The sequence below is a fragment of the Aedes albopictus genome, chromosome 3 (assembly GCF_035046485.1).
Source record: "Aedes albopictus strain Foshan chromosome 3, AalbF5, whole genome shotgun sequence".
In the NCBI taxonomy this organism is placed as follows: domain Eukaryota; kingdom Metazoa; phylum Arthropoda; class Insecta; order Diptera; family Culicidae; genus Aedes; species Aedes albopictus.
This window is the reverse complement of record NC_085138.1, coordinates 42,383,185-42,410,903: the sequence shown is the minus strand read 5'-3', so window position 1 is coordinate 42,410,903 and position 27,719 is coordinate 42,383,185. Positions and strand designations below refer to the sequence as shown.

The 27,719-nt window shown below is 43.1% G+C and overlaps 2 protein-coding genes across 2 annotated transcripts; one reads left to right on the top strand and one right to left on the bottom strand.

Annotated features, from left to right (window-relative positions):
* Window positions 1-7,104: 7,104 nt before the first annotated feature.
* LOC109402996 (coiled-coil domain-containing protein 39) lies at window positions 7,105-11,319 on the bottom strand. Its single transcript, XM_029868931.2, has 3 exons — window positions 10,842-11,319; window positions 7,951-10,296; window positions 7,105-7,407 (listed from the first exon to the last, which is right to left on the bottom strand). Exons 1-3 carry the CDS (start codon window positions 11,212-11,214, stop codon window positions 7,232-7,234), a joined length of 2,895 nt encoding a protein of 964 aa, XP_029724791.2. The 5' UTR covers window positions 11,215-11,319; the 3' UTR covers window positions 7,105-7,231.
* A 2,691-nt stretch (window positions 11,320-14,010) lies between these two features.
* Window positions 14,011-15,910, top strand: LOC134292119 (uncharacterized). Its single transcript, XM_062860882.1, has 3 exons — window positions 14,011-15,537; window positions 15,634-15,778; window positions 15,835-15,910. The coding sequence occupies exon 1, from the start codon at window positions 14,401-14,403 to the stop codon at window positions 15,349-15,351; it is 951 nt and encodes a 316-aa protein (XP_062716866.1). The 5' UTR covers window positions 14,011-14,400; the 3' UTR covers window positions 15,352-15,537; window positions 15,634-15,778; window positions 15,835-15,910.
* Window positions 15,911-27,719: the final 11,809 nt, after the last annotated feature.

Genomic DNA, 27,719 nt, shown 5'->3' with positions numbered 1-27,719 from the left:
ATGTCAGCCCAAACAATATCACAATAGTAGCAAGAATACTTATCAAATATGCTTGAAACTAAAAAATAATATATGCGTGTTTGAAAAGGGATTTACATTGGGTGTTGCAAGTCACCCCGCACGACGTCTTGTATCAAAAACGACCTTATTTGGCTTTTTCAAGATGAAAAAATAAATCAATCTATATAACTTGTTCACTCTATTTTATAGAGGGGCCGGCTATTAAAACTATTACAAATAATTTGAATTTTAAAATTAAGTTTAATCAACATTTTTTGTTAGTTGAAGCTGAAAAGTGTTGCAAGTCACCCCGTTTGACGGTACCGAACTTTGTCAGAATCCGTTCGATAGTTATATGGAATCAGCCTTCCGGTCGTAGGTAAGGCTACACCATCTGGTCAGCATAGAAAATCAGGACATTTTATGTATTTTCGCAAAATTCCTCAGTTAATTTGTTAAGATTAAGATGTCCTCAAGATTTGTTAAAAAATATTTTCCAAAATTAGTCCAAAATCAGAGCATGTCCTGCTAAAACAGGACGGATGGTGACTTCAGTCGTAGAGGGACCCGGAGCAAGTTGCTACAGATGGTTTTAGAAGCGTAAACAGGTTGTAAATATCATAAAATCATAGCAAACTCATAACAATTGGATGATTGCCATACGATCTTTATCAACAAACAAACGAACACTAATTAAATTCAAAATGATTCGTTAACACAGAATCAAGAAACTCTGACTTTAGGGTTGAATTCGGACGAGAAAAGATAAAATTGAGAGATTTGACTCTGGATCACGCCATGAGGAAGTCTCTACGTCCAGAAGAGCTCCTGAAAAACGTCCAGTGAAGCATTTTGATCAATCACATACAAATACCCTTGGAACCATATCCAAAGCAGTATCTGGATCTCGTCCAGAGCAGCTGAGCATTGGAAAAACGTGCAGACGAGTCTCTAAATCACGCCTTGGGGAGCCTCTAGATCTTTTTTTTTTCAGATCATATCCAGAGGAGCCTCCGAATCAGCCTTAGATAACCCTCTAGATCATGTCCAGGGAAGCATCTAGATCACTTCCAAAGAAGCCTCTGGATAACGTCCAAAAGAGCTTCTGAATTACGTTTGGAAAAATCATTGGATCATTAGCAGTATTTTCGATGAGCCCCTAGTTCACGTCATCAGGAGTCTCTGTATGACATCCAGAAGAGCCTCTGGATCACGTCCAAAACAGCTCTACATCAACTTCAGAGAATCCATTGCATCATATCTAGACAAGCCTCTGAATCACGTCTAAATGAACCTCGGCAAACATCGTTCAGATGAGGCTCTTCATCACGTCTAGAGGAGCCTCTAAGGACTGTTCATTAAAGAAAGTGGACACCTGTTTTTCAATAGAAAATATGTATTTTCGAACAAATTCATAAGTTTATTTTTTTTTATAAATGACAACCAACATACATGTGGCCAAATTCACGTGAGTTTGAACATTTACTTCGCTTTTCGGAAGAACGCTCGGACTTTTCTCTTGATACCTTCCATTAGATTCTGCACAACTTTCTCCGTAACTTTTCGTTGTGCCGCAAGCCAAATTTTTTTGAATCAATCAACAGAGCTTGCTTCTCTTCCATCTTTCTTAAGATGCTGCTTAATTATTGTCCAATATCTTTCCACAGGACGCTGTTCAGAAAAGTTTTGTGGATTTTGTCATTTTTCGACAAAATCGACTTTTTTCGTCTTGAGCATCTCTAGTGTAGAAGAAGCGTAATAAGCGGATGCCAGATCCGCCTAAAACAAAAAAGGATCCGTATGTTTTCGGTAGATAAGTAGGAGTCGTTTTTTGATGCATTTCTTTCTGTTATTTTCACCGTTGATTGTTCCCGTTGTGAAATACGAAGAATTCTTTAAGCCACATGAACATTTGGCTTGCCACACTAAAAACTTTTTCCCAAATTTTTCAGTTCTGATGTACCCTACATCGTCCGGCACATCTGTCCACTGCTTAGCGTTAAAAAATTGCGGTCTCTGGGTCACGTCCTGAAGAGCCTCTGGATCAACTTCAGAGAAGCCCTTGGATCCTTTCTGGAGGAACCTCTGGATTACGTCCAGATGAGTCTCCGAAAAATACCCAGAGGAACCTCTATTTACATCATATCCGGAGGAGCCTCCGGATCATGTTCAGAGAACCCTCTAGATCACATCCAAAAAGCATCTGGATCATATCTAGAGGAGCCTCTGGAATACATATAAAGGAGCCATTGAATCACAAGCAAACAAGCTTTTTTGATGAGCTCCACTCGGCTATCAACCCGGTTGATATGGGAGGCATGAAACGCACACAAGAAGCGCTTGAAAACATTTTTATGCTGGTCATTACCGCAAGCCGTCTTTCAGTGTAGAAATCCTACTTGCAGAGTTACAGGCATGACAGGCGATCATATTGTCGTCGCGGTTAAAACCCGAAGTTTCCCCACACGCGGCAATCGAGTTTTCTCCAACTCCATACGTTTAACCTTACGTCGGACGTAGTTCCCTGGGCAGCGGATCTGGCCCTCTATCCAGCGCACTTTTCCCGACGTACGCCCGACGCTCGGTTTGGGAGAAAATCGATTTTCGCGTGCCAAGAATTCCGATTTCCAACTGCACGTACAATATTCATCTGTCGGGCACGCGATTCAACAACTGACTATCCGTCCGTGTGTATGTCTGTCCGACCGGTCCGACCTTTATGGATTCGAAAAGTACTGAATCACAGTAGTCAGGCGGCAGTACGCCCGTTGTCGGGACCAGCTACACTGAAAGACGGCTTGCGGTAGAAATTACTATTTTGAGGGTCAATTTAAATACACAACGCCACTAAATTTGTGCCACTAAATACAATCAAAACTGCGTCAGGAACTTCAATAAGAATTGTGACAAATTATTTCGGAATGCCTTTCGGCAATTTCGATAATTTCTTTGGGAATTCCTTATTTAATTATTTTACGAGTTCCTTCGGCATTTTTTTTTTATTTTTTCGACAGTTTCTTGGGAGATTATTCAAGTAGTTCCTTTGGAAATTCCATTGGCAATTTTTATGAGAATTCCAGATCTCCTTTTAAAGTTTTTTGTTCTGCAATTTCTTTGGAAATTATTTTAGAAACTATTTTTGTTGTTATGTTCTTTCAGTATTTTCTTGATAGATTGTTTCGGAAAAACTTCTGGAGATTCTTTCGGAAATTGCTTCGCAGCATATCATTGGAGCATATTATTCTTCGAGTATTCCTTCGGCTGTTCCATTGACACTTCTTTCAGCATTCCTTTAGAAATTCCTTCAGCATCTTCAGTGAAAGTTTCCAATAATAGTTATTTATGTAACGAGTTGCAAAAAGTTGATTTTTTCAGCACGAGTCGTACATTTATCCAACGAGGCTTGCCGAGTTGGATAAATACGAAGAGTGCTGAAAATATCGAGTTTTGCAACGAGTTCCATACAACATTTTATGCAATGATTTTTTCATTATGCAACTCATTTGAGTTGCATAATATTCATAATGCAACCCAAATGAGTTGCATTATGAACATTATGCAACTATTTTTCATTATGCAACTCATTTCAGTTGCATAATGAACCAGTTCGGAAAAATTGACCATTATGATACCAAAATGAGTTATATAAAATAGAAATTATGATACTGAATTGCATAAAAATTATTTGGGAATGCTTTTGAAATTCCTTTGGAAATTCCTTCGACAATTTCTTTAGATAATTTTTGGACACTATCTTTAGGAATTTCTCCGGTAATACCTTTGCAAGTTCTTTCAGAAAATTTTGGTGGAAATTCTTTTTGAAGCTCCATGGGCAACTCCATTAGCAATAATTTATATTTTTAATGACGTAAGCCTCAATGAAAATCATTGATAATGAAAAACCTAAATTATTGCCTTTCTAAACTCGATAAAACATTGTCGTAAAAGAAGAACCAGTGGATTACGGGATGCATAACCAAATGGGACCCAAGACCCAGTGTGGCTTCGTGGTCGTGCAGCTAAGGTCACCAAACCTTTAGTCGCATCGTGCTAAGGAGCGCGGGTTCGATTCTCGCCGCAGCTGTCAGGAAATGTATTCGGCTGTGCCACTGGGCGTTGCATGCTAGTCCGTTGTCTAGTGTCGTGCTTCCTTCAAAGAGCAAATAGCTCACTGGAAGCATTGAACGTGTCCGTGTCTTTTTTTTTTTAACGATTTGGAAATATGTTTTGATACATAACTATCACAAAGACGCTCATTCAGTTGAAAATTTACGAAAATATGATCGTTTTCGTTTGTTTTAAAAGCATATGCCCTTCAATATTTTATAACTTTGAAAAGCAAATAAAAGGGTCCTAAAGTTAAAGACGAAATCACGCTTTCATTGAATAATACGATCAAGCACGTTATTCTAATCGGAATTGTACTTTACTCAAACTCGAAAAACGTAGGAATAATGAAAAAAAAAGAAAAAATAGTTATTTATGTGACGAGTTGCAAAAAGTTGATTTTTTCAGCACGAGTCGTACATTTATCCAACGAGGCTTGCCGAGTTGGATAAATACGAAGAGTGCTGAGAAAATCGAATTTTGCAACGAGTAACATACAACATTTTATGCAATGATTTTTTCATTATACAACTCATTTGAGTTGCATAATGTTCATAATGCAACTCAAATGAGTTGCATAATGGACATTATGCAACTATTTTTCATTATGCAACTCATTACAGTTGCATAATGAACCAGTTCGGAAAAATTGACCTTTATGATACCGAAATGAGCTATATAAAACAGAAATTATGATACTGAATTGCATAAATGTTTTTTTGCCATTTAATGGTAAACAGGGAAGTGGAACCATCTCGGCAGGGGTCCTATTTTGGGCACTTTTCTGCCATAATTCAGCCAATTTGGAACCAATTGACACAGTTTTTGGAACGCGATGAGATACGTATAGTATCTAGCCGTGTGCAAAATTTCAAGTCAATTGGTTTGGAATTGACTGAGTTATGAGGAAGAGTGCCCAAAATATCGGCCGCTGGCCAAGTGGTTCGCTACCCTAGCTCCAGTTTGATATTTGAGGTTGACCTTGACGTGCTGGAACTTGACATTTTTCGTAAAATGTTCCTGTCTGGCATACACGATAAAAAAATCACTCAAAGTATGTGTTATAAGCTAGAGGCGGAACAGAAGATTTAAAAAATAAAATTATGTATTTTCATCCACGGCCAATAAAAACGTCAAAAAATGAGTAAATATGCACTCTTGGATTATATTTTGTGATTTAAACCTAAAATCTAGAAAGGGCTTTAGGAGCCTATTGACAGCTGCTAAGCAATTGGAGACATTAGAACTTAACTCATTCAAGTACACACGAGTCTGGGTATCATCCAACAAAGATCTTCCAAAACTCCTACAGACCGTATGAGAGCACTCAACCAGAACTAAAGTATTACAACAAAAACGAATGCAATCGAGCCCAGTGTTACCTACCTTCGTTGTCCCTTGAGGTTGTGATGTTGCTTAACCTAATCATAATTCTATTACATATAAATTTGTACGTATTGTTCGTATGATTTGAAAATCAGTTAATTTAATAGCATTACCGTTAGGGCCATCCCTAAACCACGTGATCATGTTGGTGGTTAAACAAAGAAATGCATGAACGGAAGACCACACGCGGGGGTTGAAGGGGGGATTCAGAATGTCCCAAAAAATGACCACGTGGTTTATGGACAGCCCCTGATACTCACAGATTGCTTCCACATTTTTTCAGATTTTTTTTTCAAGAAGCTCAAGAGGCTCTATAAGCATTACAGAGCCAAATTACAAATGTTCTATCACAACCTCAATGGCCAATAATTGAACAAAATTATGTAGAATATTTCCCGAATAAAAATTCTCTCACTCAGCATCAGTAGTGGAATGCATTCTTTCTTACCAACAATAAACAAAAACAAAGCAAAATACGATACAAACGAATACTGATTACTACGGTAAAGTTTGATGTTGACAGAGAGGCAAACCGAGAAAAAAAAAAGAACCCGTTTCAGTGTATCGCAAAGCCGTATACTCTTCACTAAAAAAAATACCAATTTCAAAAACCTTGTACCTATGTAATGTAAAAGTAGATGCTTTTCGGATTCAATCAAACCCAACTACATATGTATCTACCGTTTTTACGCATGTTGCATTTAATAGGATATCAAAAGTAGTCATTGTATCTGTACATATAAACCTAGGGTTGTAAAATGCCGCGCCAAACTATCGGGGTGGCATCGAATCAGTAAATCGTGGTGTGATTCAATGCAAGCAAAGTTAGTGATAGTGTTATGATATAGGGTGGGAAAATCTGGCAATCGTCGCTGGATGTGTTTCGAATTTTGGTTTTGTTCTTTAGGATTTGTATGAAATTATTCCAACAAATTGGAATTCATTAGAGTTTCCAGACTGTACACAAGTGGGCGGCTTACTTTTCAAAAAAGTCCTAAAGTTTAGTTTGTGTTTTTTTTTTTCATGGAATCAAATCAAAAACTTTGGAGTTTGATGTTAAAGTTTGAAATTTTTCAATGTTTTGTTTTGTTTACATTTTTAAAATAAGACTTTTTTTCTGAACTGATTTTTTTTTTTTCATATTTTTAACACATTTCCTTTGTTTATAAAACGTTCATTGGGTTTAAAGGTAGGTAGGAATTTCACATTTTAAAGCCTCAAACTCACAGATTTCTTTTTTCCATGTTAAGAAAAAAATTAAAACTAATAATTTTCAAAAACTTTGAAAACGTGGACTGCATCCTTACACGTACTACTATTACTACGTGGGCATTGAGAGGATATTAAACCGTCACCGAATGACGTTCGGCTTAGAACCGTCATATTCCTTACAGTAAAATTCACACACAAAAAAACATCTTAAAAAACTCAGCCTCCTTAGATTTTGGATTTCTGTTGGGACTTGCGCGGACAAGACTTATATCGAACGAACTATTGCTAACGGAATAGGTACTTGTAGTAGTTTTTTTTATCGAAATTACTCCGACATTGCATGGAAGTTACGAACACACACACAAAAACCGTACATATGATATAAAATGCCAATGAAAATAAATTTGACAATGATGGTCAACTGAAATGTACAAAAATATTTGGTTTACATGACGGATAGAAGGTGAAAGAACATTGCCGTTGTCATTGTCGCCATCAATTCATACACATCCAGATAAATAGGGGGTTACTTCTTATTGTGATTTCCTCCACCGGGGCCGCACTTTTTGCTACCACTGGCTCCGGGAAAGTCGATCAGGATCACCGAGAGCCCGGCGCTCATCCGGTTGTCGAACGATTTGGCAATGTTCTCGGACGAGTCGGACGAACGCGTCGATGCCGAACACATGGACATTTTGGATGCTAAAAGAAAGAAAATTTCAGAAAGAAAGAAAGATCGGGTGGGATCCTAGGAGTATTGAGCGTGAGATCTACAGCGGCCATAGATATTATTTGATTTTGCAACGTTACTTATCAACAAACAGCTGCAGTAATAGCTATAGAGATGTCTTGGACTGAATTGCAGGACAGTTTGGATGTCATAGGTTGTCCTTCCAGAGTATTCAGAAAATATGGTAGACTATGAATATCTGAAGTTCTGAGCTCAATGGTAGTTTGGCTGATCTAGAATATCCCGAAAGTATGTTGGAAAAGCTGATAAGATTTTAAGGGAAACTTGGAACATATTGGATCACGCAATGCCATAGTTTGCAACGAAAACACCTGCTGTAGACATTTCCAAACTGAAGGAGCAGAAATTTGAAGGTCTGAAGGCGACTGTTCCAAGCGTAGACCAGGACTTATGAATTCCAGGTTAGTTTGGTTGACCTGAATAGTCTTGAAAATGTGTCCGAATAGCTTTTGAGATACTAAGACATTCACCGCTCCCCCTTTACCCATACTCACCTTGTTTCGATGATCCCGATTCGTCCCGTCCGCTGTAGTCCGATCCGGGAGAGTTCTCGCTACGCCACGATATCTGGCTCTTGGCCCGCCGTACCACCGGCAGCCGCAAACCCTTGTCGTAGAAGTACTTGTTCACCGTCGGATTCAGCTCCTGGAATATCTCAATCAAATCGGCCATCTGATGCAGTGCCATGTTGTTGCGCTCTTCCAGTTCCTTCAGGTTCAGATCCTTCTGAAAGGTATGCAGCAGGTCTTCGTCGTGGGTCTTTGCGCGGGCCGCCTTGATGGCCAACCGAAGTTCCCGTTCCGCGCGTTGAATCTTCGTCTTCTGATCGAGCAACTCCTTCTGAATCTTGATTAGTATGTCGTTGTTATCCAGTCGAACCTTCGTTGTAACCTCCAACGCTTTATCGCTTTCCTCCCTCTCCTCGTTCAAGTTGTGCAAGTTCTCCGTGTTAAACGCCAAGTCGGTTCTCACGCTTTTCAACGCCGACAATGCCTTACAGTAATCGTTCTGAACGTTATTCATTTGTTGAATTTCAGGATTGTCTTCATCCACTTTCTGAAAACCACGCTTGTACGTCTCATTTGAAAAGTTCATCAATTTCAAGGTGTTCTCTAGAGCTTTCAAATCCTCTTCCGCTTTTAAGATCTTCACATTCAGCTCGCTACCTTCTCTCAACAGCATGTACTTTTCCTGTGCGTTTTGAATCTTAATCTGTGTTGCCGTAACAATGCTTCCGTCATCGTTCTTCCCTAACAAATCCAACGATAACTCATACCGGTTCTTCAGCTGGTCGATCTTCAACGTCCTCTCGCTAATATCCGCCTTCAACTGTGCCCGTTCGTCATGCAAATACTTCTTCTTCAACATCAGCATATCCTTCTGTGACTTGATATCGATCAACCTCTCGTTGATTGCCGTTTCCAGTTCCATTCGATGGCGCTCCAGCGTGTACATCTTATCATTCTGTTTATTTACCAGCATCTCCATCTGGTTGATACGCATCTTCAGCAAACTTTTCTCCACCAACCGTTCCTGATTTTCCGTCGTACACTGCCTCATCTTCTTCTCACCACCTTCGACCATCAACGACTTTTCCTTCAACTTTCCGATCATTCTCTCAATCTCCACACAATCCTGCTGATAAATTGCGTTCAAATTCCGGAAATCGATTTGAATTTTCGCAATCTGAGCCTGAAGCAACGAGTGATTCTGCATACGCGCGTAGTAAATCGCTTCCGCCTGCACTAATTTCGCGTGCGCTCTACTCGTCCCCTCCTGCTTGTTCTCGCCCTTCATGTTTGCTATTCTCTTCTCGATTTTCTCCATATTGTAATCAACGCTGTACGAAATCTCAGTTTGGCGGATAATTTCCTTCTCTTGTACCTTCATCGCTGCCTTGATCTTCACTATTCCCGAATCCATCGAGTGAATCTCTATCTTCAAGAGCTTATCCTCGTCCCGCATGGACACGAGTTGCGTTTGCGCACGATACAGTGCGGTCGACAGTCGAGCCGTTTCGTCGCTGAGCACCTTGATCTGCTTCTCTTCCTGCTCAACGATTTCGTTCAGCTGCCTCAACCTCTCCTGAGCACACAACGTCTTACTCCTGAAGTTTTCAAACTTTTCTCTCAGTTCTTCCAGCTGGCTCAAGTTGGTGTTGATCTGCCTTTCCTTCTCTGCCTCCTCCATCAAAGCCTGGCGATTCTTGTTACGCATTCCGGTCAACTTGTTGGACACGTTTTGTACCGCTTTGCGTGTTATCTGGTACTCGTTCGTTTTCAGCTGAACACTATCCGTTAACGCGTTCAGGCGGTTTCTCAACTTCGAAACCTCCACGTTCAACTCGGCGATACCCAGCTCTATTTCCTTGTTGTTGCGCTCCTGTTCCTCCAAGAACTCCACCTGAGCTTGCAGGTCGTCGCTCAGCATTGCACTGATCTCCCGCGCCTTCTCGATTTCTGCCTCGACCTCCTTGATGTCGTCTTCGCGTTGGTTCATGTGCTTGACGGCCTCCTTCCACTTCAGTACCAACTGGCGACGCTCGGAGTGAGCCTGCCGGTACAGCTGAGATGTTCTCTCCAGTACCTGTTCCAACGAGCGGTACTCTTCGGCCAGCGTTACCAGCGTCGTCCGCCGCTTGGACACCTTGTCTTCGAGGATTTTCCGTTTGGCTTCCAGGGTTTCCGCTCGACCCGCATCCAGCTTACAGTATTTTTCGATCAGTTTGTTCGTTTCTTCGCCGTTGCCCATCACCTGTTTCCACTCGGTTAGTGCTGCTTTGGCCCACTTGATGCGCTCCGTGAAACGTTCCATGTTGGAGGTGAGCTTTTTCATATCCTCTGTGAAGATGTGTAATAATGATTAAACAACTTTTGCTAATTTATCAAATACAACATTATGAGAATGATAGCATGAAATGACAAAAAGCTGAATTTTACAAGGCTTGAAATAAAAAAAAAATGCATGAAATTAATTGAGGAGGTTAGAAGCAAAGGGGTGTAAGTGACAAAAACCCACTTTCGAGTAAATGAGGTATAAAGTTTTTCACCAATTTTTCATCCCAAACAAAATTTATGGAGTTTCAAAATCGACCCAAATTTCTACGATTTATTATTATTTTTCTAATCATCGTAAAAATAATCTTAAAAAAGTACCTAAAAGCTTTAAATCTGGGAAATCTGTCGAGTTTTTTTAAAATGCTCCGCAAAATGGTCACTTACACCCTTTTGATTCTGGGCCCCTCAATTTGATGGTCAAGATCAGTCAAGATGGTTTAACATTTTCAGCCTTACGTATTTCACCCTTTTGTAATTGATCCATCATATGAGACACAGTTATTATACCATCAACTTCAACGACAGAAAAGGAAATCCGAATCACTCACTTTGCGCCCGCTGGTCGTGCCGCTCCAGTTCCTCCCGCTCGTACTGCACCTCCTTGGCCATCTTTCGCATCTTGCCGCCATCGTTCTCCGACAGCTTCAGCAGCCCGTGCTCCGTATCGATCTGACCCTTGTCCTCCGCCAGCAGCTTCAGGTTTTGATCAAACTCCACCTGGGCGTTCTTCAGATGGGCCTGCAGATTGTTCAACCGCTGATCGCTGACCTGCACCTTGGACGATCCGTCCGTTTTCCGATCGCCCAACCGGTTCACATAGTCCAGCAGTTTCTTGTTCTCCTCGTTGGCTATCGGGATGAAACCGCCGTCCGAGCCCCAGCCCATCTCCTCCATCACGCGGATCACGTACGGTTGGGACATTTTTGCGAGTCCAGTTATGACCAGCTAGGTAATTAAATATTGCACTTGAAATTCGCACTGATGGAACAACGCCTAAAATCGATTTCACCTCATAAACAAGTTCGATAGCATCTTGAAGAAGCCCTGGGTGACGGTTGCTACGATGTAATGCATGCACAGTGGAGTGTAGCAGCCGTGGAACCAGCTCCTTACATTTCGAAAAGGGCGCGCGCAGGCGATGCACGCGGCCACGTGTTGATTTTGATTCTCTGATGCAATAAATGAATGGGTACGGAATGCGTGAACTGTGACTAAAATCGTTGGGCGGTTCGTTCCCCGGTGCCCTTAGTAAGCATTCAAATTGGCGCCACACAATATTTACTTGCCAGTGTTTATTTATTTGCCAGTATTTTTTCAAAATTTCGATCAATGTTCTTTTTCTTGGCGAAACGTTCGCACTGGAGCAAAGCCTGCTTCTCAGATTAGTGCTCTAGAGCACTGTCACATTTTGATTTAGCTAAAACTAATAATTTAGACATAATAGTTGTTTATGCAACGAGTTGCAAAATGATGATTTTTACGGCACGAGTTATACATACGACGAGTGCTGTAGAAATCGAGTTTTGCAACGAGTTGCATACAATTTTTTTGCAATGAAAGAGAAATTTTCACAAGAATGTGATCGTTCCTTGGATCATTCCCTTCAATACCATCGTGCTTCGCAGTGGTTGAATGGGAACCTCGATGGGAACGAACATCGTGCTAGACACAAAGTTTGGATCAAGCAAGCTGTGCTATTATTTACCGTCACAGTTTTTCAAGCTCTAGCTGTGGAAATTTGACAATTGCATTATGTTGTCAATTTAATAATTGCATTATGATTCATAATGTAACCGAAATGAGTTGCATTATGAACCATAATGCAATTGTTTGGTATCGTGTGCAAAAGTACGCCGTTCGTTACCTTATCGAAGCGGCAAGTATAAATTATAACTAGCTGTCCCCGGCAAACTTTGTCTTGCCTACTGTGTTTTTTGACGCCTCAAGTTCAGGTCCCCGTTGAGCCCCCGCTCAAAATGTATGAAAAATCGATTTTCAAAAAAATCGCGATTTATCCATGTTTTTTGCCTTATGAACCTTCCTTTGGTGAAAACTAACAAAACAAAACCAAGACGATCCAAATCGGACGTTCCGTTCGCGAGGTATGAGCGGGCGGTCCCACGTATGCCACTGCATTTTTATATAAATTACTAGCTGTACCCGGCAAACTTTGTCTTGCCTACTGCGTTTTTTGACGTTTCATATTTCTATCCAAGATCAAGTCCCCGGTCACAATATGTATGGAAGATCGATTTTCAAAAACTCTCAATTTTTCCATGTTTTTTGCCTCATAAACCTTCCTTGGGTGAATGAACGCGCTCATCTTTCGAACCCATCCCTGCTTCAGGAGCTCGTAGCGAAACTTCCCGCCGATCAACGGATGATGTGGGCCGGCTACTAGGGATGTAGTACCGGTAGTACCGGTACCGAAAATACCGGTATTACCGACCAATTTTTGGTACCGAAATACCGGTACTGACTGACCCTTGGTACCGGTACTTTCGGTACCGTGAAATCTCTCCTGATGTGATGAAATCCTATCTTTAGTATAGTCAATATGCAATAGAAATAAACCAAAATCTTTAAAACCAAATACTACATTTAAAACAAACATTTCATATATAAAACCTTTCTGCAAATCCTGGATATCATAGCAATGATAGGTTTAATGAACGTTAAATTTGGAAATGGATTTGTAAGCTTCGAATAAAACTTGTTAGATTGCGGTGTTTCTTGTACCGACTTTTCTAACCCTCTAAGCAGAATACCCTACTCTTCAAATTGAAGGGAAAAAAATCAGTTAAATCTTCTTCTGTTGTCTAGCAGCTATCTATCTGATTTTTGTACATGTTTCATTTTAGACTCATCAATATACTGCCTATGAAACTGCGTAGAAGCTTAACAATAGTTCCAAAAACAGTTTCACACAAATAGGGTAATTGATCCGATCATGGAGGAGTTAAGCGCTGGGTTCATGTTTAAACCACAATTGTATCGCCCCAAGCAAACTTTTTACATGGATTGAATTGAAAATAATGAAATCCATCCTTAATCTACGGGAAAATAACGAAATATTGCCACTTTGATGTTGTTATGAGCATTTTATTCGTCTTTATTTGAAAGATCATTGTGTTCCTAATGTTGCGGTATGTGTTCCTAATGTTGCGGTATTTTGTTCCTATTGTTGCGGTATCCCATTGAAATCATATGGGATACCGCAACATTAGGAACACTACCGCAACAATAGGAACACAGCAGCAAACACATTTATGAAAATATTTTTTTAAAATAGGTTTTTGGGCAAATCTTAAGCAAACAAATGGTGCAATCTCATAATTTAAGCACCATACATCTATTAAAAATACCTTTTGGTAACATTTCAGTCGAAAAAATGCTCAATTGCCATTACCGCAACAATAGGTACTACCGCAACGATAGGAACAATTACCCTATATATATTTTTTTTTATATTTTTATGTATCCATATTTTTTTTTCATTCAATTCAGTATGTTCTGGTTAGATTTTATAACATTCCTAAAAACTGAAATTTAAAAATGCCTGGTAAATTGTAGATTGTATGTGCAAAATAGATTACTTTGCATTTTAGTGAAAAAATTCCAGTACCGGTATTTTACCGGTACTACCGGTACTGTAAGTCCCAGTACCGAAATACCGGTACTCACCAAAAGTGCTCGGTACTGCGACCCCTAATACCTACACTGAAGAGTCGATACGTGAGAAACCTAAGCAGTATGCCCCAGGGATTCAAGAGGCTGAAAACCATACTCACCGTCTGTTGACCTCATCGACATTGTTTCGAATTATTCCAGTAACTCTGCACGGAAGAAATGGTTCCATCGATACTTTCGCTTTCCTTGACGAAGGTTCCGATCAGACTTTGATAGAAAGCGATTTGGCAACTTCGCTGGGCGTACAGGGAATTCCTCAACCGCTACGGCTACGCTGGACTGGAAACACGACACGCGTTGAGGAGGACTCGCCATCAAATTACTGTCGATATTGCTGGGATTGATCAAAGCAAATCGTATAAGTTGCTGAATGCTAGAACAGTCAGTAGCCTCGGTCTTCCCCGTCAAAGCTTCGTCATGGAAGAAGCAGTTAAGAAACACAAGCACCTTCAGGGCATTCCGATCACCAGCTACCGAAATGCAGTCCCGAAGATCCTTATTGGAGTGGATAACTTGCGACTGGCATTACCGCTCGAAGTTCGTGAGGGCATTGCGACAGCACTGGTAGCTGTTAAAACAAGATTAGGTTGGTGCGTCTACGGTCCCGGAGAAAGCAACAAACAAGAATCTTACAATTTCCATATCCGTGAATGCGTTGCCGACGAAACCATCTACAGACCAACGAAGAAGTTCAACGAAATTGAAGCAGTTTATACAATACCGGTGGCAATGCCTTCAACATCAGGAGAAGATCAAGCGGCAAAGACAGTTGAATTGAGAAGCAAACCGTCTGGCGATTCTCAGACGAAAGATGCTATGTGGAAACGGTGGACAGATGTCTACTTCAAGGGAATGCTTCGCAGCGAGGGGTGGCAGAGATTGGTCGTGGAGGTGCAAATGGGAGTACACTCAAGGCCTCTGACGTGTTTACCGTTAATAGCGGAGCAGGCAAAGGTGCTTGAACTGAACCATGACGAAGAAAGCGTTGCCGCAGTTCAGTTGCAGTTTAGAAAATTGGTTGGACGAGCAAACCTTGGAAGATCTTGGAAGCTTTTTCAGCGCCAGTCAGGCGAAAACAGAAAGTCAACGAGCCATGACGGAAGGAATCCGGGACGAAGCAACCGCAACCGCAAGATTTCCAATCCGGACAATCAACGTCAGCAGAATGACGCTATACAAAGAGAAAAGGTCTCTCCGATGTCATGGTTAACACTGCTGGACCTACAAGGAGTGAGTGAAGTTCCGGAGAACTCCGGACTACACCCGGGGGAGACTGTTGCCGCAGAAGTAGTCCAGCTGGCAGCCCTGTCATCCAGCGTTAGTGAAGCGTCGCGTCCAATAGGCGAAGCGTCGCGGCAAAACAAGTGACAGCCGTCACAAACAGTGAGCCAGCTGTCAACGATTCGTTTCCGGTGATCATTCCACATTTTCCGAGACACAGTGCAGTGCAGCGTTCGTAGAAGAAATATTCAGTGTGATTTTCTAATAATTTATCACCTTTCGTTTCCAAATACGGATGTGTTTTCGACCGCAGGTTTCTAAGTTCATAGGAAGGTTTGTACTGAAGTGATTCTTGTTAGTTAAGCTGATCGTAGAACCACAATCGAGAAGTGCAGTTAATTCAACTAGTGTCTACATTTGTACCTCCAGCTAGGAAACCGATATCCGCGGCGCACAGAACAGATTCCGTCTTGACTGCCAAATCCTATAAATCCGTCTGCAGAAATTTGAAAGCGGTTAAACGTTGAAATCGCAGTTTAGTAGGACGTGACAGAGATACCAGGCACACCGAATTGTAAGACGTTATAAGTTTTTCTTAAGGATTTTTTGTTAACCAATGCCTTTTTTCAGTTTGAAGCCTATTTCGCAATATAGTTGCTATCGAAACGGTTTCGCCTTTTATTCTCGTCCTACCTCCTTCAACAACGGAAGTTCTATCAGAAGCTCAACGCATCCCGCAACGGCTTCGTGCCGCGAGCCGAAATATGCAGGGATAAAGACGGAGGCCTCTTGACAGATGGACGTGAGGTGATCGAAAGGTGGAAGCAGCACTTTGATCAGCATCTGAACGGCGTGGAGAACGTAGGCACGGGAGCCCGCGGCAACGGAGGAAACGACGACGCCAGTGCAGCGGAGGACGGAAATGAACCAACTCTCACGCTGAGGGAAGTTAAGGATGCCATTCACCAGCACAAAACCAACAAAGCAGCTGGTAAGGATGGTATCGCAGCTGAACTCATCAAGATGGGCCCAGAAAAGTTGGTCACCTGTCTGCATCGGCTGATAGTCAGGATCTGGGAAACCGAACAGCTACCGGAGGAGTGGAAGGAAGGGGTAATCTGCCCCATTCACAAGAAAGGCGACCATTTGGAATGTGAGAACTTCAGGGCGATCACTATTTTGAATGCTGCCTACAAAGTGCTATCCCAGTTCATCTTCCGTCGTCTGTCACCTAAAACAAATGAGTTCGTGGGAAGTTATCAAGCCGGCTTCATCGACGGCCGGTCGACAACGGACCAGATCTTTACCGTACGGCAAATCCTCCAGAAATGCCGTGAATACCAGGTCCCAACGCATCACCTGTTCATCGACTTCAAAGCGGCATACGACAGTATCGACCGCGCAGAGCTATGGAGAATCATGGACGAAAACGGCTTTCCTGGGAAGCTGACTAGACTGATTAAAGCAACGATGGACGGTGTGCAAAACTGCGTAAGGGTTTCGGGTGAACTATCCAGTTCATTTGAATCTCGCCGGGGACTGCGACAAGGTGATGGACTCTCATGCCTACTCTTCAACATCGCTCTGGAAGGTGTGATGCGACGAGCCGGGCTCAACAGCCGGGGAACGATTTTCACAAAATCCGGACAATTTGTGTGCTTTGCGGACGACATGGACATTATTGCCAGAACATTTGGAACGGTGGCAGAGCTGTACACCCGCCTGAAACGCGAAGCAGCAAAGGTTGGACTGGTATTCACCACCAAAACTCAAAAACAAAGTACATGCTGGTAGGCGGAACCGAAAACGACCGGATCCGTCTGGGTAGTAATGTTACGATAGACGGGAATACTTTCGAGGTGGTGGAGGAATTCCTCTACCTCGGATCCTTACTGACGGCTGACAACAACGTGAGCCGTGAAATACGGAGGCGCATCATCAGCGGAAGTCAGGCCTACTACGGGTTCCAGAAGAAACTGCGGTCGAAAAAGTTTCACCCACGCACCAAATGCACCATTAGGGTGGGGCTAATTTTAAAAAATCTCTCCGAAATATGATTTCCCAAGTGGAAAGTGATCTACTATTCGAAATAAGTGAGCTGTACAAAAATGAGCGATTTCGGTTGATATTTAGGGGTGGCGCAAAGGGTTTAAGTGAAATTTTTGCTAGAACAAACTTTCAAAAAACATTTCAAATTTAATTTTCAAACATAACATTTCTAGACTAAATCAGTAATTCTAGAACCCAACTGGGCCAAATTTGTGCTCAAAATTGCGATATCTCCACTGGTTTTTGAGATATTTGAAAAAAAAGTCGTATTTCGGTATTTTTTGGATTGGATACCAAAATGTGATATATTTTATACAAATATCTCGGAAACCAGTGGAGATATCGCAATTTTGAGCACAAATTTGGCCCAATTGGGTTCTAGAATCACCAATTTAGTCTAGAAATGTTATGTTTGAAAATTAAATTTGAAATGTTTTTTGAAAGTTTGTTCTAGCAAAAATTTCACTTAAACCCTTTGCGCCACCCCTAAATATCAACCGACATCGCTCATTTTTGTACAGCTCACTTATTTCGACTAGTAGATCACTTTCCACTTAGGAAATCATATTTCGGAGAGATTTTTTAAAATTAGCCCCACCCTAATGCACCATGTACAAAACGCTAATAAGACCGGTTGTCCTCTACGGACATGAGACATGGACCATGCTCGAGGAGGACCTGCAAGCATTCGGAGTTTTCGAGCGACGCGTGCTAAGGACGATCTTCGGCGGTGTGCAGGAGAACGGTGTGTGGCGGAGAAGGATGAACCACGAGCTCGCTGCACTTTACGGCGAACCCAGCATCCAGAAGGTGGCCAAAGCCGGAAGGATACGGTGGGCAGGGCATGTTGCAAGAATGCCGGACAACAACCCTGCAACTGATCCGGTTGGCACAAGAAGGCGTGGAGCGCAGAGAGCACGATGGGCGGACCAGGTGGAGCGTGACCTGGCGAGTATTGGTCGCTACCGAGGATGGAGAGCGGCAGCCACAAACCGAGTATTGTGGCGTACAATGGTTGATTATGTCTTATTTATTTATTTATTTATCTTTATTAAAGAGATTTTCAGCCGGCGGCTGGTTCATCTCTGTATCGAGAGAGGGCATTACACTAGCCCTCCTGGGCAGAAAATCGAGTAGACGTATTATAAACGGGGATGTTTCCATTGGATAGTCCGGATGCGTTTGCCAGAGTCTTTACCTTCAATTTTGGTTGTGTGTTATTCCGTTGATCCTTTTCGTTGTCCGGGTACAATGCGTGGTCTAGTCTTCAGCGAGTTGTCGTTCAAATGTTTCGGTATAGGTCAATATCTTTCAGATAGTTCACCAATCGTGCAATGTTGTTTGCGTCATTATTTAGAGCACATAGTATGCTATCCGGGATACAGTGCGCAACGCGTGCTGGTTCATGTTGGGGACAGTTGATGATAAAATGTTCCACAGAGTAGGGTACATTGCAAACGGGACAAATTTTGCGGAAAGCCCCTGTACTGGCCATATTATGGGATACTTTTGTGTGGCCTGTACGTAACCTCGAAAGAATTTTCTGCTCCCGATGAGTTTCAGGATCGTCCCAGCGAGTCGTACTATTTTTTATTTTTCGTAAGAAGAGATCTCTCGAGTTGAGCCATTCGATTGACCAGGAATTTCTCAGCATCGTGGTGACCCAATGTTTCAAATCCCGCCCAGGTACATCGTTTGTAAAGAAAGTTCCAGTTCTTCCATTAGCTGCCAATTCGTCAGCCTTTTCATTGCCGCGGATTCCGCAGTGTCCAGGGATCCATGTGAATACTGTATCGGGCTGAGCTTGCAACTGGATAGCTTGAATCCATGGGTGTCGTGCTACGTCGGACGATAAGGCTGCAATAACGCTGGCTGAGTCCGTCAGGACGAGAATTGGCTTTGGAGACGGAGTAGTAGAAGCGATGAGGACCGCTGCAGCCTCTGCAGAGAAAACTGAGCAGGGATCTTGAAGGCGGTGAGAGCGGTTGATGTCAGGACCAGTAACGCCGATGCCGACGCGATTCTGGTCCTTGGAACCATCTGTGTATCGATGCGTATAGTTGTGGTATTTGGTGCGAAGTAATTCTGTTACGGTTCTGGTAAGAGTAGGAGAGTTATCACCCGCCCGAAATCTGCTTTTTATAGATGTCTCGAGATTGATACGCTGTGAATCCCAACTTCTGGCTCCGTTCCAATGAACCTCGGCCACCGGGGGGAGCACTTCGTTGGTGTGTCTCTGTAGGAGTCGATTCGCCTCATCGAGAAGAAGGACTCTGTCGTTGCTAGCTGTTGTCATTTCCAAGAAACTGATTGCTCTTTTGCAGACAGCCTCTGTAACGAGATGCCCAAAAGGTAGTTTACCACTTTCAGCACAAGCGGAGTAGGAGGGTGTAGAGGGTAGTAGACCGGAGCTTATTCGGATCGACTGATGGTACACAGGAGCGAGTGAAGCGGTCATTGCATCGGTTGATGTACAGGTTAGTTCAATGCCATAGAGTAATCTACTATCAATTATTGCACTCGCTACACGTAGACGAACATCGCGATTACTACCCTGGTGTCTCTTGGAAAGGGTGCGCAGAAGGTTTAGACGAGTTTGGCAGTTCCGTTTGACCTCTTTGAAATGCTCTTGGAAGGATAGGCGGCGATCCAGATGGACACCGAGTATTCGAGTACGTTGTTTCAATGGTATAGGTTGTCCGTTAGCTACTATTGTAGTACGGATGGGACGATGGCGGAGGGGACATATATGTGTTATAGAACTTTTTTCGGCTGATATCTCAAATCCGGCTTCCTTTGCCCATTTAGAGACGGCGTTCACTGATGCTTGGAGTTTCCGTCTAAGAGCTTTTTCCGTGGTTCCGACTACCACTAGTACTATATCGTCTGCATATACAAATATGTAAATCTCCTTCGGAAGGCTGATGAAAACTCCGTTCATGGCGATTAAGAAAATAGTAACGGCAATAACCGAACCTTGCGGTATGCCTGTTTCTTCTTTGAAGCTTCTAGAACGGTGGTTTCCAATACAAACTTGGAATGTCCGGTTGTGAAGGAAATTCCGGATGAAGTGCAGAACGTGTCCTGATAGACCCCATTTACACAGTTGGTAGATGACGCCTGGTGTCCAGGCTCTGTTGTACGCTTTTGCCAAGTCTAACGTGGCAACTTCCACGTGCTGCTCCTGTGTTTTTGCGTCGTGTAATACTTGCCCTAGCGTAGCAAAATATGTGCCTGTTCCGTGTCCGGGACGAAAAGCGTGTTGCCGGTGGTCGAGATGGCCGCTCGACTCAAGAAAGTGAATTAGACGACGGTTAACCATTTTCTCCAACACTTTGCTGACACAACATGTCAACGATATTGGACGAAAGTCTGAAGGCTTGGAGACCGCAGAACCATGTTTCGGTATAGGGATGACCAAACTGTGATTCCACCCCTGAGGAAGCGTATTTCTCGACCATTCTTTGTTCAGCAATCGTAGTAGGGATGCCTTGCCGGCGGGAGTTAGATGTTTCAACATCGGATAACCTATCTCATCGTTTCCTGCGGAGTTACCTTTGCAGCTGGATAAGGCATGTTCCAATTCAATGGGACGGAAAGGTACGTTGATGGGATGCGGTGGTGTGACCTCCGAGATGACCATTTTGCCAAGTGTGGATGCATCATTTCGTCGTTTGAAGGCTTCATCATATTTGTCAAAGGCAGAAAGAGAGGCAAAATATTCGCCAAGTACATCAGCTATGACCTGCGGATCTCTGGTAAGGGCACCGTTGTGATGGATTGCCATGCCCCTGGCTTTTCGCTTCCCACTGAGAGCATTCACTCTTCCCCAAAGCTCGCTCGAGGATTGGTTGGAATTTATGCCGTCCAGAAAGTTTTCAAAGCTTAGTCGTTTGGCATCACGTATGATTTGACGGCATTCGTTTCGCTTCGATTTGTAAAGATCCTTGGCGGTTAGCTTCTCTGGATGCCCATCGGGGAGACGTAACATCGCCCTTAGGGCTTTCCTTCTAGCCTTAGTTGCTCTTTTTGTCTCCGGTGACCACCAGGGTAGAGCTTTTCGACCTGGCTTTGAGCTAGTCTTTGGAATCGACGTTGTGGCTGCTTGATGAACTATGCTTAAAAACTCAGAGAGGTTTTCTTGTTCGGAAGTTGTTAGAGATTCGTTTATCGTTGTTTGAAAAGCTGTCCAATCAGCTTCATTGTAAATCCATCGGGGACGCCGTGATGTTTCTGGTGGTTGTTCGTGAAGACATATCGATATTGGATGATGGTCGCTTCCTAGTGGATCCTCGCTTATGTTCCAGAGCAGCCTGTTGACGATGCAGGAGCTTGCCAAAGAGATATCAACTGATGACCTACGTTCTCCTTTGGTAAATGTAATGGATCCGTCATTAAGCAGGACAAGGTCAATCATCTCTGCAACTTCCATAATAGTGGCTCCACGGGAATCTACTTTGGAGTTTCCCCATGAAGTGTGATGACCGTTGATGTCCCCAAGGATCAGTTTGGCACCCTGTATGGGCTCCAATGCTAAAAGCAGGCGGTTTTTAAGGTCTGGAATCTTTTGACATGGGAGGTAGATGCTTATAATTGAGACTGGAAACGGATATTCGATCCTGACGGCAATGATGGGTAGATCAGTGTCCAGTTGTATCACTGAAAAGGCGATTGGTTCCAGAATTCCGATAGCTACAGAGTGATAGATGTTCGCGTTGCTTTTGTAGACCCAAGAGTATCGTCCACCTAGGGTTCGGTTCATGCTGTTCACGTTGCTGCGATGCACCTCTTGAATGGCAAGGACGACTGGTGTGTTGTCTTTGATTAGATATTCAAGGTCGTTGAGGTTATTGTGGAACCCGTTCATGTTCCACTGTAGAGCGAAGATGGAGCGTTCCCCAAAGTCGATGCCAACTGCTGGGATCGTCGAAGTACTAGAACGAGGAGTATCTGAGCTGCTTGCTACAGGAACCGCTGTGGGACCATGTTGTATCCGTGCCGAGCGTCTCGGTTCGAACGTCTTGATCTCATCTGTGTCAGGTTTCTTGAATCCTTGCTTGAATCCCACGTTGTCCTTAGGGGTACGAGCATTTCTGCCCTTGTGCGTCCCTCTTCCCGGGACCGTGGGATGCCAAGAGTTGTCTGCCAGTTTCGGTGGTGATGTAGAACCGACGGGGCTGTGACTGTCCCACGGAGGGTCCGGGGGAGCCATTGGTAAGATGTTCGTTTGTCTTGCGTTTTCAGGTTGAGAGTGGGCTTGATTAATGTTGTGATCGATGGAGAGGGTGAAGAGTCCAGAAGCCTCGTCTTCTACAGTAGATTGGTTGCAGACGACTGATTTCAAGGTCTTTTTCGAACGAGAAATAGTGGAGCTGCTTGCCACAGGGACTGCTGTGGGACCGTATTGAAGAAGCAACATTCTGTCGTAGTCGGTGGCGTTTGAGAAGTTCGGTTGTCGACGGAAAGTATCTACATTTTGATTGTTAGTCTGTATGGAGCTTTTAGCTGTCTTTGGTGAGCGTCTCGGTTCGAACATCTTGATCTCCATGGTGGCAGGTGCCTTGATTCCCACGTTGTCCTCAGGGGAACGAGCATTTCTGCCCTTGTGCGTCCCTCTTCCCGGGTCCGTGGGATGCCAAGGGTTGTCCGCCAGTTCCGGTGGTGGTGTAACTTCCGCACCGACGGGGCCTTGACTGTCCCACGGAGGATCCGGGGGTGCCTTTGGTAAGGTGTTGGTGTTGGGTTGTCGTGCGTTTCCAGGTCGGTAGTTGTCTTGATCTGTGGTGTGGTCGGTAGCAAAGGTGAGGCGTCCAGTATTTTCTTCTACGATAGAGCTGCTGTTAGTGGATTTCGTGGCCATTGATTTGTAGTGGATTGGATAGTATCAGTTGGAACCTGATATGTAGGGGAGTACTGGATGGCGCTTTTGATTTACTCCGAAATACCGTCGTCTCCACTAGCTGTAGAGGCGTTGGCGTTTGTTATCTTGGTTTTAGGTTGTCCGGATGAGTCGTCGGAGTCTGTCACGGAGTGGTCTCTCTTAGGAGTTCTTTCGGCGGGGGATACTGAGATAGGGCTTGTGTCACTTTCATACATAGGTGTCGGCTGCCATTCCTTTACTGCTTGATTATCTTTCTTATTTTTAGATTTTGTCGAACGTGTTTCCTTCTGGGTTTTGGTCTGAGCGCTTGTAGACGGCTTCTGAGTGGTTTTCAGGGTCGATTGTGAGGGATTTTGGAGGAGGGCTTTGAAAGCGTTAACTTCCTTTTCCTTCTGTTTGAGCTGATCTTCGAGGTTGGTGACTTTCGCTACGAGGTCTTCAATTGTGCCGTGCTTTCGTACCATTTCCATGCGGGAGCTGTTTTTCAGGGTCGCCTCTAGTGCTTGGATTCGTTCATCCTTTTTGTGCATTTCTTTGGTGAGAAGATCCACTTTCTGTAGGAGTTCGGCAATACCGCGATTATTTTCGGAGTGAGTGCCGCTTTCAAGATTGGATTCAAGAATTTCAATTCGCTTGTTTTTTCTCTCCATCTCCTGTTGGAGTTGGTCCACCTTAGAGGAAAGGTTAGCGATTTCTTGATCTTTGCCTGCTACTGCGATGCTAGAGTAGGTGTTCTGGTGATTGGCTTGCTCATATTCACGTCTTGCGGCTGGATACGAAATGCCACGATTGACACGAATCCTTTGAATCTCGTTTTCTTTGACAAAAACCGGACATTTTCGGCTAGACAATGAGTGAGAGTGTCTGTCGCAACGCTTGCAGTATGTTTCTGCTTGGCAGGGGTTCTCTTTATCAATCGCGTGATCTTTGGAACATGTACCACAGGTTGGATGTGTTTGTTGGCATCTCCTACTGGTATGTCCAAAGCACCAACAACTGTAACATTGCATAGGGGCTGGATAGTACAGGCGTGTTTTGCATCGAATATAACCGAAGTCAACGTGGGAAGGAATAATGGTACCCAGGGTTCCTGATTTCCACTTTTCATCTTCTTCCACATTCGAAGGCAGTCAGCAGCGAAAGGTTGTCGCTTTAGTTCGTGTGAATGCTTGTCAGCGACGACAGTAAACTCCGGCGAACGGTGGGAAGCCAAACTTGGAAATTACTCATTCGTCCACATTCGCATCGCAAGCGAATGCGATTCGTGAGTGATGCGATTGATATTGTGCATACGAATTTTTGATGTTTTTGAATTATTTTCTTTGCTAATCTAGCATTTCAACAACAATACAGTAAAAATGTATGCATTACATGCGGAAATTCTCTTCTACTTATGATAATAGCCGCTTCGATCGCTCACCAGCATTCTTCACCATTCACCATTCATTCATTCGCTTGCGATCCAAACTGCGACGAATGGCAACGAATATTCATGTCAAGCAGCTGGCTCATCGCTTCCCACTGGTGATAAGGTTGCGTGTTTGATCACGACGATCCGTTTGCTGCATCTTTCTCGATTCGCTTCAGCAAAGAGGAGTGAACATGAATGGAATGAGGCGAATATAGAGTAATGCGGGGCAAAAGTTCGCACCTAACAGACTTCACAAAATAACTATTGAACGAAAAGAAAACAATATAGTTTTTCTTCGTTAAACGGGTCCCTATCATGTTGCCTTCAAAACGTAGTACTAGATTTTTTCGCATTCCTTTTGTAGTTTTAGTAATACAATTTTTAAAACAAGTACTCCAATGCGAACTTTTGCCCCATAGTGGGGGCAAAAGTTCGCATTATGCGGGGCAAAAGTTCGCACCTTGTACAGGGTAGTTTATTGGTGTGATGTTCATTTATTTTATGTTAATTCATGTTCATCTTTTCACTCTAGCAATGAAATCTGTTTCTTTCTGTTCTTAGCATTACGGCCCAACTGGAATACGACCTGGTGTTCAGCTTTTGTATAGAGTGTCTTTTATGAAGATTTACACAACTATTAACTAAGAGCTGTCCTTTACAGCGTTACTGAAGTTGTCAAAACACATTGTGGGGTAATCATAGATATACGTGTTGCACAAAATACATGGAAAAAAATCAAATATGCAGCAAAACTGCTGAACGGGACCGTTATCGAATCTTATCCCCGTCAGTATGGTGATGAATTATAACTGGGAATTTACAAACTAAGCTATGAAAGACCCCGGTAAAGTAGATGAACATAAGACCTTCAGAAACATACGAAAAGACACTACGAGGATGACGAAGAAAATGTTTTAGAATGTTTTTTAGCCATTTTCCATTTATTGATTTAAATGCGTGAACATAATGTTTGAGTTACAATCAATCTTCTTACAAAACTAAGTTCAGACCCTCTGCCGCAACGATTTCAGGGTGCATCAAGGGGTGCATACTACTCATATTATGCATATATAGTAGTTTCTATACGAAATTATCATTGCTTCAAAGATTCTGTAATTATATTGATGTACTAGACTCAGAAATCTAGTGCGAACTTTTGCCCCACAGCTACTGCGAACTTTTGCCCCACTGTCGAGGTTTTAACAATGTCCCTTTCTGCAAGAAGCACTAGTAGTTTATTGTTTATTCGAATGCACCTTGCGAACTACTATGGAATAACGATTCTCCGACATAAAGAGGTTATGAGATTCTTCTTCTTCCTGTTACTACAAATTCTTATTCCAAAAGGTCCAAAAATTCTATCAAAACCCCTTGAAACACATTTTTTCGCATAACTCTGCCAAACCATAACGAAATCGTTCCAAATTTTATTGACGAGTAGCTGACCTGATTATGTGTCGAACCCATACAGATTTGTTTGGGTTCTTAACTTGTGCTCAGAAAAAGACCCACTGCGAACTTTTGCCCCGTGCGAACTTTTGCCCCGCATTACTCACCGATCCTTGATGGTACCTGCGATTGTCAAAATGATAGTAGGCGTGTTGACGTTGTCCTTTCCTATGCGTTTGGTGATGCGACGAATACCTTTCACACCCTGGTCCATCAGCTCATTCTCCAAAACGTCATCGGGCATATCAATTACGGCTCTGCAGTTCACGACGCATCGACAGGTGTTAAGGGTAGGGTGTTCGGTAACCTCGACTCCGGTTCCATCGGTGAGCGTTGTCAGGTTTTTTAGTTTGCTGATTTGATTCGCACTTCTGATCTTCAGCACATACGAGATTCCCTCCTTGCCTTCAGGAAAAGCGCCATCAATTTTCATACCCACGCATTTTTCCACTGATTTACGCAGTACGAAAGGGTTTTGCGGTAACACTCCCCGGACTGCCTTCATACGGAGCACCTGAATAGGGCCCTTCGTGCCATCTTTGTCGAGATGTTGCCAGCGCTCCAGCAAATTCGCCATCAAAAAAATTCGATGAATGTCCGCCTCCTTGGTCTCCGATGGGAGGGAAGGGATCCGGTTCCCACTCCATAGTGGGCACACCGGGTAGATCTGTTGGAACTACTTCAGACACTTGAAGCTTTGCACACACACGAATGAGTAAAGAAATGCACTGGACAAAATAGATGTATTTGGTTATACCATTCACTTCAGCCGCACGTTAACGCCTTTCTAAACCACAGTGTACACTGCACAGCTTCAATAGCCGCTGCTTGCGATCGATTTAACCGAGGATTTTTGCACTCGCGTCGATTGAGGCCACTAATAACGATTGACCGCGGTCGGTGGAGAACTGTAGTCACACTTTCTTATAGCTTTTAGGTCCAAACTGGTGCTGGGGTTGGTGCAATACCAGAAAGTATCCCGTGGGATTCACTTGGAAAAAAAGGTAAACAGACGCACGCGGAGCGAAACAATAGACTTCTGATTGCTACGAGAGCGAACTGTCGACTGAGATTATGTCTTGTCTTAATGATGTTGAACAAGTAAATGTATGTATACAAAGTCGGAGGAAAGGGACGAGCCAGGGATTGAACCCAGGACCTTCTGCATATGAATCAGAAGCGGTAGCCACTAGACCACTAAGCTCGTCTAACCCGTTAACGTTTCACGTTAACCCTTCAGGACGCGTGCTGTTGTAAAAAGTTCAACACTACCAAAAAACCTCGCTCGTCGTATACAGTGCGAGCGCGGCGCAGTTTCGATTTCTTGATGGCGCGCGCCCCGAGAGAATAGTAACTTTTTTCTAGATTTTTTAGCCAAGTTCGATAGAAAGCAGTTGAAAGCTAATAGAATATAGGTTATATTGCCGCACTCATCTTAAAATTTAGTCGACCCAATTTCCAGCGACACTTCCGTAAGTTTAAATTCATTTTTTAGAAAATTTGGCAACTTTGGGATTAGTTTACATACAAATATTTATGTAAGTTTCACCCAAATCATGTTTAAAGTTACTTTGACTTATTATTGTTTGAATAAGAGCTAGGGTTTTTAAATCGGTTGCAAATTGGCAGAGATATGGGCCTAATAATATGACATGTTTTTGAGGGGGGTGACCCCAAACTTCTGATCGGGAGTGTACATGTAGGGTAAATCGGGGTAATTTGGCC